The sequence below is a fragment of the Citrus clementina genome, unplaced genomic scaffold (genome assembly GCF_000493195.1).
Source record: "Citrus clementina cultivar Clemenules unplaced genomic scaffold, Citrus_clementina_v1.0 scaffold_3, whole genome shotgun sequence".
Taxonomy (NCBI): domain Eukaryota; kingdom Viridiplantae; phylum Streptophyta; class Magnoliopsida; order Sapindales; family Rutaceae; genus Citrus; species Citrus x clementina.
The window spans coordinates 31,296,151-31,309,457 of record NW_006262339.1 but is presented as its reverse complement, the minus strand read 5'-3'; the positions used below and the strand labels follow the sequence as shown (position 1 = coordinate 31,309,457).

Below are 13,307 nucleotides of genomic sequence, written 5' to 3'. Positions count from 1 at the left end.
CTGTACAGTATAAGTAACTTATTTTATCAACTTTCGCAATCCCAAATTGGTCCATGATGTATAAAGATTCTGTTGAAGAATTTCTTAGAGCTGTTTGAATTTTGTTGAGCGAAGGTGATGATTTTAGTAAGTGTTTGATAATAACTTAGGGTGCTGGGCGTATGCTTTTGTTAGAGATGATAACAATATTTTACACTAAAGACCACCAAAATGTCATACACACTTAATTGAATAAAAATTGTCATATTTGTGTCAACTGTGCATGATTTTGTCATATTTAAATAAAAATCCCAATAAGTCATTTCTAAAGTTTATTTTTTAATCTCTTCTTCATTATTTACATATTAATATTTTAATAGTTAGTTTTTTTTTTCATTTTCTTTGATTATTCATACGTCACTTTTTTTCGTTGAGCCTCACTATATCGTTACAAAAATATCTGTTAAGATAATAGTATATTCATACTTTCATAAGTTAAAACAATGAATGATTAAAAATAAGGAATATCGATAGTAAGGTACTGTTTGTTTTTTAGTCTGAAGTCTGAATTTAACTTTTTATCAGACATTTATTTATTTTAAATTTTTTTTAAACTTATCACTTATTATCAGATAATTTTATCTAAATAGAAAAATTAGAAAAAAGTCCATTTTTATCTAAATTCTAAAGTTTAAATGAAAAATTTTAATTTCAAATCTCAAAAATACCCTTAACAATTCATGTATTTCTAATATTCTGTATAAACCTAATATTTTTGTATTATTCTTGAAGTTTTTTTTTAATTGCTTTAAATTTTTATTAATATGATAATATTAACTAAACTGAAATATTAAACAAATCAAATTATGTCCATTGTGATGAATCAAAAATAAAATAACAGTGTTGACTTTATAATAAAATTTGATGTTATAATTATATTTTTTATTAAAAAATCAAATTAAGATAAAAAATTATTGTATTTTTTTATTACTACAAAACTAATTAACCTGTGAAAATTATAAATTATGAAAAATAAATATATGCACCACTTAAAATGATATTTATATCAAATTACTAACTTGTAAGTTTTTTCTTCAGATGTTAAAAAAAAAATCATTCAAATATTTTTATTTAGATCTATTTAAAATTCAACTAAATTTAAACATACTTAAATTTCAGATAAAAAAAAAAAAACGTAACCTGATGTCTTAATGACGAGGAGACAATTTAAAGTACTTAGGAGGAGCGTAGGCGGAAATTAACCGAAAAAATAATAATAATTGAATTAGTAATTCCTGTCACAACACTTCGGTCTACTCCGTTGACATTGACTAGTGCTATGTGTCACGTGACAGAATCCACTGCACCACTTGTCACTCAACCATTCCATCTGAAAAAAATATGTATTTTGCTAAAAAAGAAATTTAATTTTCTGAAATAAAATCTCCATCCTCATCCTCTGGTCATGCTTACCCATCAACGTGGCGTCAAATTAATCAAAGTGCGCAATGCGCCCCGCTGCCTTCACTCATCTTCCCTCTTCCTAAAGAAACTTTCTTCATTCCCAACCAAATTTGTACTCAACAAATAAAATAACTCATCGTAATTTATGAAACCCTAATTTGTTTTTAAATACTTTTCAAAATCAGAAACCCAAATACCAGTCTGTCGAAATTTTTACAAAGTGGACTGACATTTCCACAGAAGAAGCACCAAAATTTGAAACCCTAATTTGATAAGTCAGATGAAAACGTTGTAGATTGGTTAATTTTTGGACGAAATGTCAGTTGAAAGATCATTTGAAGCATGGGAGGAGGTCCAGCGACACGGTCAAGACTTAGCGGATCGGTTGGCTCAAGGCTTCACCGGTTTAATTCAATCACACATGACAAATCCGCCGTCGTTTCATTGGCCAAACCCTTCCGAAGCGAAACTTTTCGATCTAGAGTTCCCGATTTCGAGTTCCCTTAATAGGCATATCGTTGTTCCCATCAACAAACCCGAAATTAACGGCGTTTCGGCTATTTTTGACATCGCTAACCGGATTGGGCAGGCTGGGGCTGATTTCGGGGCGGGGGTAAATGGACTTGTACAGCAGCTCTTTAGACATCTGCCGCTGCCATTGCTGGTGCCGTTTAAGCAGGAGGAGAGTGGGGTTAGAATGAAGCTGGGTGGGGATATGAAAAGAAGTGACGTGTGTGTGAGTGTAGATGAAAGTTTTGGACTGAGAGAAAGGGAAAGAGAAGGATTAACTGATTTTGGAGCTGCAGAGATTGACGCTGTTAATAATTCGGACCAAGAAGCAGGTGGGTTTGATTTGCGATCGGCTGCTCATCTTGGTAGGCCACAGGTAATCCAGCATTAGTGGTGTAATGGGTATTTATCGATTCTTGCTTTCCCTATTTGTGTGTTGGCAATATATGCTTAATTTATGTAGTGTTGACTGTTGATCTGCTCATGAAATTTTATTACTAGTGTTGATCTTTTCTATTAATGTTTGGTATATGATAGTGTTTGTTTGAGAATATAAATATAAATATTACATAAAAGGGATAGGCATCTAATTTGGAGAAGGATGTCTTGATGAGAAGCAATTACTCTCAATTGAGAAGTCTTTGAAGCTCTTTTGGTTCTTTGGTAGATTTTCTCATTCATGCTAGGTTGGCTGGCTTTCTTGTGGGGCAAGAGTCAGATATTTCTTCTCTTTCAACAATTTATTGTTCGTACACATTTCATGCGTATAAATTATTAGGTATATATGAAACAAAATTAGTGAAAGTGATAGCTTTAAGTATGACATTTGCTGTTTCACTTATCTGACCTCATAAAAGGGAATGTTATATAGATTGAGGTAATTTGCTGATCCTCAGAGATATAGGCTGTGGGTTATGGTTTAGTTTGGGTATCAACTAGAAATGCCGATTTTGATCAAGGTTTTGTACGTAGTCGTGGCTATTTAATATACAATTGTGGAAGAAACTTTTGAATTTGTATAGATGGTTGACATTAGCAAATGGTGTTTAATCTTTTTTTTTTTTTTTTGGCCTTGATAATGATTGATAAGCTGTGTAATCTAGAGTCTCTGCTTTGTTCTGTCTTTCTACGATGAATTTTTTAAATTCCTTTCATTTATTGAAGTCTGTCTTGCACATGTGCAAATTTCAGTTTCTTATAAATAAAAAAAATCTTATGCACGTGCAAGCTTAGTGGCTATCATCGAATTTCGTTCCTCCAGATCTAGCGTTGTTATGTTTTCAATCCAAATGGAAAAGGGAATATTTAATTCAGATATGATTTCTTTTCTATCCATAAACTTCTGTGATAGCTTTATATGCTTATGAGTTTGTAATGGATAACTGGGATGTTCTTGTAAATCATGAATTTTATAAATCTTATTAATTTTGATTCGTTTATCATATCAATGATACAGTTCTATTACATGCAGGGAGTGATAAATATAACATCAACTTATGACAGTCGAACACGTGACTTGGAAGGTTCTTTGGTTGCAAGGGGAGATTTATGGAGGATAGAGGCTTCAAATGGCAGTTCTACATCAGGGAATGACAATTCATCTCTCTTCCTTGTTCAGCTTGGACCGTTACTCTTTGTTCGTGATTCTACACTTCTTTTGCCTGTTCATCTGTCAAAGCAGCATTTGCTTTGGTATGGGTATGATCGTAAGGTATGACCAATCTGAATTAGCTGTAAATGTATGTAATCTAGATATGAAAATGTGAAAGATGCGGAGCTTTCTAAATATTTATCCTGATATTAAAAAAAAAACAATTTAAAAGTTACAATTCTGTTTTTCCATAACTGTGTTTTCTCTTTCGAAGGCTCTATTTAGAGCATGTGCATTTCTAAGGAAGAATTCTTTAGCACACTTATATGTTCCTAGTCTGCATAAACTTGATTCCATTTATCTGTCCTTAGAATCGATTCATTCTTATGAAAGTCCCTGAACAAAGATTTATTTGATCAGCACAACTAGTTTTTTGTTTGAGTCGGAAGGAATAAATTGCATCCTTCTCTAAAAGCTTTAGATCTCCAGCTGCTGTCCTTGAAGAAAGAGTTGTGGACTTCGTAAAAATTAGACAGGGAAATGGTAAAAGGTACTAAAGCTTTTTTAATATCTGGTATTGAACAACTTAATTCAAAATATACAATTGAATTTTGATGTTGAACTCTGTTTCGCAAGCTAGTTTTGTCTCTTTCAAGTCTAATTCTCAAGTCGGGTTTTATTAAGAATATTATAATTGGTTGCGTTGCCTTGTACCTTTTATTTTAGTTGAAGTTTGATTCTTGCATTCTGCATTTCCTACTTTGGCATGCTACGGCATTTGGTTTTCCCAAATCTATTATCTAGATGTTTCTCTACACTATTTGTTTTCACTCTATCTTATTTGCTGATATGTCTGCTTTCAGAATGGAATGCATTCTCTTTGTCCAGCTGTGTGGTCCAAGCATAGAAGATGGCTCTTAATGTCCATGCTTTGTCTGAATCCTTTAGCTTGTGTAAGTTCGATGGCCTCTCTATGGTTAAAAACACATGGTGATTGATTTTTGTGCCATTTATTGACTGATATTCAGGTTTTGCCACTAATAGTTGATAGTCTTTTCCTTAATTGATAGTTGATGGGAATTTCTGACAATGTTGATAACTTTTTATCTTGCCTTTCTATAGTTGTTCTAACCTACATTAATAAGAACCAGATACGAGCTGATCAGCATGATAGAAATTCCCCCTCCTACCTCTCTCCCATTTTATCCTAGTTTTCTTTGATGCTGGAGTTTATTTTATCCCTCTCTCTATATATATGTATAGATATATACTTCACTTTGTTTGTTTCATTGGCACTTCCTTCTATGTCATGGTACTTGCACGATACTGTCATTAGTTAATCATTATACATCTAATTTATTTAAGTTGTGAGCTTCTGAGGTGCCTTGAAAGGCTTATTGAATAGTGTGAACTGAAAGGAGTCAAATGAATAATGCCTGTTATTTTTCTGATACCATGCCGAACTCAAAACTCTTAACGTTGGCCACCTTCTAAAAAATGTAAGAAAATATGTCGTAATGGAAATCATTTAAAGTTCTTTAAGCACTCTACATGGGATTTGTTAGCATTTGGGGTACCATAAAATTGGATATGTAGTTGGAATTTGAATAGAAATCTTTCTAGAGTATTCAAGGTGTTTGAATTCCCTGAAGAGGGTGATTGAAATGTTTGATCGAAGTAGTGTAGCATAGAATACAATTATAAGTAGTCTGTATATTCAAGTAATCTAATTGAAGGAAACTACATGTAAGCACGCCATATTCCTTTGGAACTAGAACTTATTTCTGCCTATTAAGGTGAAGTTTCTAACTGAGTCTTCTCCTTCACTTCTCCCTCTCTCTGTTTGCAGTCATTTGTGGATCTGCAGTGTCCTAATGGGCAGTTTACTTATGTATCTGGCGAGGGTCTGAATGCTAGCGCTTTCCTACCTCTTTGTGGGGGCCTTCTTCAGGCTCAGGGCCAATATCCAGGGGAAATGAGGTTCAGCTTCTCATGCAAGGTTAGATTGTAAAGTGGGAATGGATAGTAGCAAAAACAAATGGAGTGGATTAGGTTTCATTAGCTTTTGAAAGCGATTTTATGTTTATAAATTTCAAATTTGTCTTGGTGGCCTTGATTTATGGGAACTAAACTCTTTACTTTCTAAAATTTCAACAGAGTAAGTGGGGAACACGTATCACCCCAATGGTACAATGGCCTGACAAATCGTTTACATTGGGTCTTTCACAAGCTTTGGCTTGGCAGAGATCTGGCCTCATGGTGAGGCCGACCATTCAATTCAGGTAGGATTTATATGCGTAACTTACGAAGTGAAAATCTTTATTCTTTTATTATTTTGTTATCATCATTGATGTTTGTAGTAATTAGCAGACCTGTACTTGTGTCCTTGGCGCTTTGCTTCGTGAGTTACTCATTAGCACGGAGGAGTTCAAAAGCACATCTTTATTGTCAAATGTCATTTGAAATGTTTCTATTCGAGGCATACTTTTTCCCTGCGTTTGTTTTATTAATTACATTGTATTGCCTTGCCTGCTACCGTACGGAGAAATGGCATTTTTGTCTCAAGTTAGTGACACACCCACACGTGACAGTAATCAAAATCTATTAATCTGACAAATTTAGGAAAATGGGGTATTATCATTTGACCACCTAACTTTTCCTGACATGTCACTTCTGTGTGTGCTGAATCTCCTTTTTGAAATTGAACTTTAATTGCATGCTTGGATTGTTGACACTATTAGAATTATTTCATTATTCTCTGTTTCAAGCTGGACCTATTTGCTCTTTAATCTGTATAATACGTGGTGATGGTATTTTTCATGCTTACTACATATTGTTTTAAATCCTCCTGGTCAGTTTATGTCCCACGTTTGGTGGAACCAATCCTGGGTTACGGGCAGAACTTATTCATTCATTGAAGGAAGAACTTAGTCTTATCTTCGGTTACACATTCATGACACATCCTTCAGCGTTTGCATCAATATCCGTAAGTTATTTGCTGCTCATTATAATCATTGTTACATTTTTTTTTCCTAATGCAATCATTATTAAATTTTATTTTCAAAGATTTAGCATATTGAAGGCATGTGGCGTGTAAGTTTGTCATTATTACCCTCCTAGGTATTTTCATGTAGGTTTTTTTTTGGGTAGTTCAGTGATCGACTACTTTTAATTAATGCCCTTTATCTCAGATTGCTTGTTAAAATGTAAATCAACATTCATTTTATTATGCCACTATGAATCATAGTTATGCTGGATAGACCAGAACTCTCTTTGGTTCACAATACTCATTTTAGAATCAGCTCCACAGATTCCTTTCAATGCTTTTGACTTCTGCATATTGGCTAAAGATTTTTGAAGCTAATAACTGAGGACTTTTATGATGAACTTGGGAGAAATGATTGTTCTACAATATGGTTTAGCCGTAGGGTGACAAAACGTTTCTTCTCTTCCTTGTGTGCTCTGTGGACACACTATGGTTGGGGGTTTTATCTTCCTGTATTTCAAATTGCTTGTTGTTTGCTGATTTTTTCCTTCTTAGATTCTTATTGCTCTCCGCTCATACTCCTTTTTTCTATTCCCCTAATGCAGTTTGGCAGATCTAAGTGGAATGGGAATGTCGGGAGCTCAGGGGTAGTAATGAGGGTTGATGCCCCTCTTTCGAGCTTTGGACGACCTTCTTTCACTGTTCAGATAAACAGTGGTATTGAGTTTTGATTGTTTATATCTTCATATTTGGCATTTGAAATGTATATAGTCACAGGCTCATTGACAAAAGCTACTGTATGTGAATATTTAACTATAATATTAATAATGTTCCCCAAAAAGAAAAAATGTTTATATCGATTAGCATGGTCTGTGTTACTTGTTCCCAACTTGTATTCTGAGTTTTCAGTTGGTTGTTTTCAGCATTCCTCCTTTTTGCTAGAAAATTTTGAGCGTGTCATGTTTGGACCTTTTATAGCTTCCTTTGTACGGTCTTTTGTCATTATTATTTCACACCTGCAGATTTAAGCAGATCAAACAATTTGTTGAGGTGTGAATGGAGCTTAAATTTCAGAATAACAAATTTTATCTATTTCTTTTCTGCGCTAGGTTTTTAGATGATGCTGGATTTTTTTGAGGTTTTGGGAAGAATAATTGATTGATTATTCTTAATATGATTGCCAAAGAGTAGGTAGCCTGATTACAAGTTCTTTCTGAGATGACTCAGATTTTGAACAGCTCTTTTTTGTAATCTCTCCACCATTGCCTTTGACAATATTTATAATAAGCAGAAAATTCCTCTGATGGCGCTTGAATTTGATGTTGGTTGTGGCACATTTGGGCTTACGAGCCCTAGAATAACTCGATATACTGGAAACAACATTATATCAGTTACAAAACCAGAGGGGTGAAATTTGGTTAGAGTTTTCGTAAATTTTAAACCGAAAATTAGAAATTCGTTAGCACTGTAATGTCAGTAAAAAGCTGGCATGATCATTGGTCTATCTCGTCATACTGATAATTTAGCCGGCTATTCACTTGCATAAATATAAATTATTATTTAATGAGAGAAATATTATAGTCAAAAGAGTCGCACTATTAAATTCCAGCCCTATTACTGTAAAATAATAATTGTTGGTTAAAAAAAAAACTAAGTTCTTGTTAAAAATCATCACCAAATTCTTGTTAAGAGTTTAAGACACTTTTTTGTAATCAATACTTATCACCAATTTTTTTTGATTTATTATCTCGTTTTTTATTATATGTAATGATACTAAGGTTATAATATAGAAATATTGAATTATTACTGTGAAAAAGTCCAAATTTTATTGCTACAATTTATGAAAAAAAAATTATTGTTTGTAAAAAATACCAAATGATTACTCAACCCAATGTTAGGTAATGGGTAATCCCTATCTTACATGCATGTAAGATAGAGAGATCTTAGGTAATGGCCAAGTAAGAGTAATAGTTGTGTAAATACTTTAGGGTCAAATAGGGGTTTAGTAGGGGTCAAGTAGGGGTCGTGTTAATAATTATTAAGATTAGGTAATTACGAAGATAGATAGTAGGGGTCAAGTAGGGATCGTTTTAATAATTATTAAGATTAGGTAATTACGAAGATAGATGATTTTATACATTTTAACATTGTGTTTATTACTTTGGTTTAGGACTTCGTACTTAAAGATGCTGCTGGCGTAAAGACCCGAATACCTCTTTGCGTGACATATTTACTAAGTTCAGTCCATCAACACAGATAATTGATATGGGGATAGATGATCGATGCCAATAAAAAATATAGATGATACAAAAATGAATGGTGCTAGTTGGCAAGATCATCATTTTAACCTAAGCTTTGTACTGGTATCTTTAGCTACATTTCAATTTACCGATACAAAACTGGCTACCAAACATATTTCCTTAATTTTTTGTTCTTAGAAAACGGAAAACATTTGAGTGGAAAATATTACCAAAGAGGCCCGTAAATATCTGGACTTGCTTCCTTTATTTCGGTTACTTTGTTTTTCTTTTTAAATTTCACTTTATTTTGCAAATAATAAAAAAGTAGATTCGAAAAAATAAGAAATACGTATAAGAATAAGAATAAAAAAATATTTTCCAATAAGAATAAAAAAATATTCACGTGGGTGAGGAGAGATTGAATTGTCGTTATGCTAAATAACAATAAGAATAAAAAAGTATTTTTCTAAACAAAACACATCCACAATAAAAACCACAATATTTATTAAACAAAAGCAAATATGAACTTTTCCTTATTCGGGAACGTAGGTAGAGAAATACACAAATAGGAAAACCACATTAATTTGAAATGTAAATAATCCAATAAAAAAACCAAGGACTCAAGGCTTTTTAAGAAACTCCATAATGTAAGTGTTAAAAGCAGAGCACACAACTTTGAAGCCTTGAAATCCGGCGGCCTTAGCCAAGGTTTTGAAATCTTGTTCGGTCATCTCTCTCCCACCTGAGGTAGTAGTCAACATGATGCAGTCAAGTTGGATCACATGTTTGGAAGCAAGGCTTGTGTCTGGGAGTACTGGGAGAATACAGTCAGCAACAATCACTTTCCCATCTTCTGGAAGTGCTTCGTAGCAATTCTTCAAGATCTTCACGCAGGCCTCTTCACTCCAATTATGACATATCCACTGTAAGTAACAGCACAAAATGAATTAAGATTTTAATCAATAAATTAAAACCCTGCTGGGAGGCCGAGAATGGCAAAAACAAATAACCTTCATGAAAATAGCATCCCCTTTTGGAATACTGACGAACATGTCTCCCGCAACATGCTCAATACCTACATCAAATTCAACCATGGATTAAAAAAATTGATACAGGATATAGAATAGGGAAATTATCACTTATCCACTCAAGATTTGATCCGTGATCGAACCTATTCAAAACCTTTTCAAATTATCCGACAGTCCACCCAAAGTTTTGCAAAGTGTATCAATTAATTAATTTTTCAGTTTGTCAGTAATGCTGTTAGAAATTTCTAGGGAAACTAAATAAAATGACCACTTTGTCCTTGAAGTGTCACCAAAATTTAACAGTTATTAACAGCTAGGTGGATTGCTAATATACTTTACAAACCTTGGCCGACAGCTGATAATTTTATAAGGTTATAAATATTCGGGAGATTGCTAATTTTTCCCTACAGTAATTAATATATGCCATTTATTTCCTTGTTGTTTTTATAATAACCAATAATCCCGCTAATAATATAATTTTATAATATCATATTTACTTTCAAATACACTTTTATTTATATTTATTATAAATTAAATAAATCATATGAATAGAAATTAAAATAAAAAAATTAAGTATTAAAAATAAGAATATACATTTTGATGTGACTAAAAAATTGAATGTGATTGTATTTTCCTTATTTTTTAACATGTCTAAATCTTGGGTGGAAAATTTTTCTAATTTCCCTTTAAAAAATATATTAGGGAAACAACAATGATCAATATACACACCCGGGTAAGCTGGAGCATCCTGAATTACATGTGGTAAATCGAAGTTAATGCCTTTAATTGATGGATACTTGGAGATAATAATGTTAAGTGAGGCTCCAATTCCACCACCAACGTCAACAACTGACTTGAGGCCTTCAAAGCCTTTGTAATTTTCAAGAAATTTCTTCATGGTAATGGTAGCATGAGAAAACATTCCATTGTTGAAAATCTTGTTGTATCTTGGATCTTTGCCATGATACTCGTATGTATTCATCCCGTAGGCCATGTTGAATGGGATGCCACCTTCACGTACTGCGTCTTTTAAGTGGTACCTTCCCCAAACCACATTAATTTCCCGGGAAGCTAACAACATTAATCTGGAAATGAATAATGCATTATCACTTATCAAAATTATGTAATCTATTCTTAATCAAGATAGACATATAAAGCTTTGTCCATCTCCCTATTTTTTAAAATAAATTCAGATAGACATATGAACCAGAGACTTGATGAAGTGGTTTTCAAATGGATTATTACGTGAAAAAAAAACCTTGATATTTATATGAAGTTTTGCTAAAATTTGGTGATTTGGATTTTTTATTTTTTATAGAAACAAATTCATGTGTATTTTTTTTCGTAACATTAAAGAAGAATAAAATTACAGGACGGACACTTACCAGCTTTCCATAACAATCTTGTCTTGACTCACGAGACAAAGGTTGGAAAGTGAAACACCATCTTCTTTTTGGGTAAGGAATTTACAGACGGGTGCAAGGCCATAAAGCCTCTCAACTCCGCCACCAGGGAGAGTGTGCAAAGAGCAGTTAAGAACTGAGAAGCTAGCCAAAAGACGCAATATGCGATCGAGCAGGATATGGGCATCTGGGTTCTTTGTGGGCAGCTGAGAAGCTATTTGTTTTGGAGACATGAAAGCACCTGGGCCAGCTTTAGCAATGAGCTCTAAAAGATCAAGCTCGATAGCTGATTTGAGAACCATTGGCAAAACTGAGGCACTGGTTAGTTGCATGGCAAAGAGTTTTGCTTCTTCATCTGAGATTTGAGTTGGAGTCATCTGAGTTTCAGTACCCATTTTGTTTTTGAGAGAGAGACGAGAGAACGAGTCTATAGAAAAGGGCTAATGGCACTGATCAGTAGTAAGCTAGCTAAGTGGAGTTATTTATATCACTAAGAGAAGGTTACTTTTAGTCTGTTTTTATGTGCCCCTTTTAAAATTCAAAGCTTTGGCAAGCCAAAGAGAACGTCATATAATTACAAAGAGGGGAAATGCTTGAAATCTGGAGTTTTTTTTTTATTATATGAGACTATTGCTCAAATTACAATTCATATTACATGAGATTATAACTGATATTTATAAATCAGACTATTACTGTGACCAACTTACATTAATACTAATGGAGCACTGCCCAGATTTTAACCCTCACAAATATTCGAAAAATGTTTACTCCTCATACTTAGATAAAAGAGAAGATTGCCTTCACTCAAATTTAATTGAGGAAGGAAATAACCTAACAATACATTTGTGGGGGTTCGAACTGCTGCCCTCCAAGTTGGAGGGCAGCAGCCCTGACCACTCGGCCCGAGTGGCTGCTTGAAATCTGGAGTTATTTATGCAAAAGGAGCACTCAGATTTAAACATAGAAAATAAAATATTATTCGTGGAGATTATTATCATAGCATACAACACGTACGACAGCACTTGCCATACTAAAGTGCTATCACTTCTGATATGATAATATTTCTTTTGTAGTCAAATATCTTTTTTAACAAAATTAAGAGTTTTTTACTAGACCTGCAAAAACAGCATGAAATACTCTTCAAAGTTACAAAAAAAAAAGGGGGGGAAAGAAGAGGTGAATGATTACAACAGCATGAGGACTAGTTAGTCTTATTATGAATTATTTTTTTTATAGGGTTGTGATGCAGTTTAACTATGAAGATTTGATTCAATAAATTTATGCTATTCAAAGTTGATTTTTCATGTTGGGAGTTCTTTTTAATATTTGTCCAATATTTAATTAATTTGAGTAGTATAATAAATGTGTTTTTTTGCTTATGCGATGAATGTCATGAACTACCATGTAGACGAAAATGTGCCATATATCCTGATTCCTGATCGATTTATTATGCACTTAATCTATAACTACCATGGTTCCTAATGAATAGCACTATTTTAAATTCACAAAGAGTGCCGAAGTATCTTTAATAATGCTGGAGAATGATTATAAAAACAATTAGTGTTTTTAATTGTCAACATATATAGCGGTAATTAAAAAACTTTATTTGCATAAACATATATAGGAATTAAATTGGAATACTTCTACTAAAATCAGATGTACAAACTGATTTTGCTTTAAAACTTTTCTCATTCAATCTTCTTTAATCGACTTTTCAAAAAAAAACTTATTTTATCTATTAGTTCGTAAAAATCTAGGATTAATTAATTTTGGTAATTAATAAATTAAACAATCCACATGAAAACGATAATTTTCTCATCACGTTATGAATGTATTGTATGTATGTATATGCAAAATTCAATAAAATAATTCTTCGATACATTCTTTATTAATGAGAAATGACGCTTCTAATCTTCTTTATGAAATTTGTTTTAAAAAAGAGTCTATTGAAAGCAGCCAGGGAGGCTAGGCGCTGGTTAATTTGAGTCCAATGATTTTCAAAGATTGACTGTTCAAGTTTACTAAATTGAATTGAATTGAATTGAATTGAACTGAACTGTGAAGTGTACTTAATTGGAAAAGTACTTGTATATGGTTTGGATTAAA

The 13,307-nt window shown here is 33.0% G+C and overlaps 2 protein-coding genes across 3 annotated transcripts; one reads left to right on the top strand and one right to left on the bottom strand.

Annotated features, from left to right (window-relative positions):
- Positions 1-1,402: 1,402 nt before the first annotated feature.
- LOC18049501 lies at positions 1,403-7,388 on the top strand. 2 transcript variants are annotated; one of them, XM_006442313.2, is made up of 7 exons: positions 1,403-2,329; positions 3,425-3,664; positions 4,408-4,497; positions 5,394-5,543; positions 5,702-5,826; positions 6,401-6,530; positions 7,136-7,388. In XM_006442313.2, the coding sequence occupies exons 1-7, from the start codon at positions 1,760-1,762 to the stop codon at positions 7,259-7,261; spliced, it is 1,431 nt and encodes a 476-aa protein (XP_006442376.1). In that variant the 5' UTR covers positions 1,403-1,759; the 3' UTR covers positions 7,262-7,388. The 2 variants fall into 2 exon arrangements, with proteins under 2 accessions (XP_006442376.1, XP_024044040.1); XM_024188272.1 differs by lacking the exon at positions 6,401-6,530.
- A 2,002-nt stretch (positions 7,389-9,390) lies between these two features.
- On the bottom strand, positions 9,391-11,596 carry LOC18049500 (caffeic acid 3-O-methyltransferase). Its single transcript, XM_006442309.2, has 4 exons — positions 11,184-11,596; positions 10,528-10,838; positions 9,781-9,845; positions 9,391-9,693 (listed from the first exon to the last, which is right to left on the bottom strand). Exons 1-4 carry the CDS (start codon positions 11,594-11,596, stop codon positions 9,391-9,393), a joined length of 1,092 nt encoding a protein of 363 aa, XP_006442372.1.
- Positions 11,597-13,307: the final 1,711 nt, after the last annotated feature.

Coding starts and splice junctions, on each gene's coding strand:
- LOC18049501 (XM_006442313.2), top strand. CDS start 1,760: ATGTCAGTTGAAAGATCATTTGAAGCATGGGAGGAGGTCCAGCGACAC. Junction 2,330..3,424: donor CTCATCTTGGTAGGCCACAG/GTAATCCAGCAT, acceptor TATTACATGCAG/GGAGTGATAAATATAACATC. Junction 4,498..5,393: donor GTCTGAATCCTTTAGCTTGT/GTAAGTTCGATG, acceptor CTCTGTTTGCAG/TCATTTGTGGATCTGCAGTG.
- LOC18049500 (XM_006442309.2), bottom strand. CDS start 11,596: ATGGGTACTGAAACTCAGATGACTCCAACTCAAATCTCAGATGAAGAA. Junction 10,839..11,183: donor AAGATTGTTATGGAAAGCTG/GTAAGTGTCCGT, acceptor GGTTTGGGGAAG/GTACCACTTAAAAGACGCAG. Junction 9,846..10,527: donor GGATGCTCCAGCTTACCCGG/GTGTGTATATTG, acceptor AATTTGATGTAG/GTATTGAGCATGTTGCGGGA.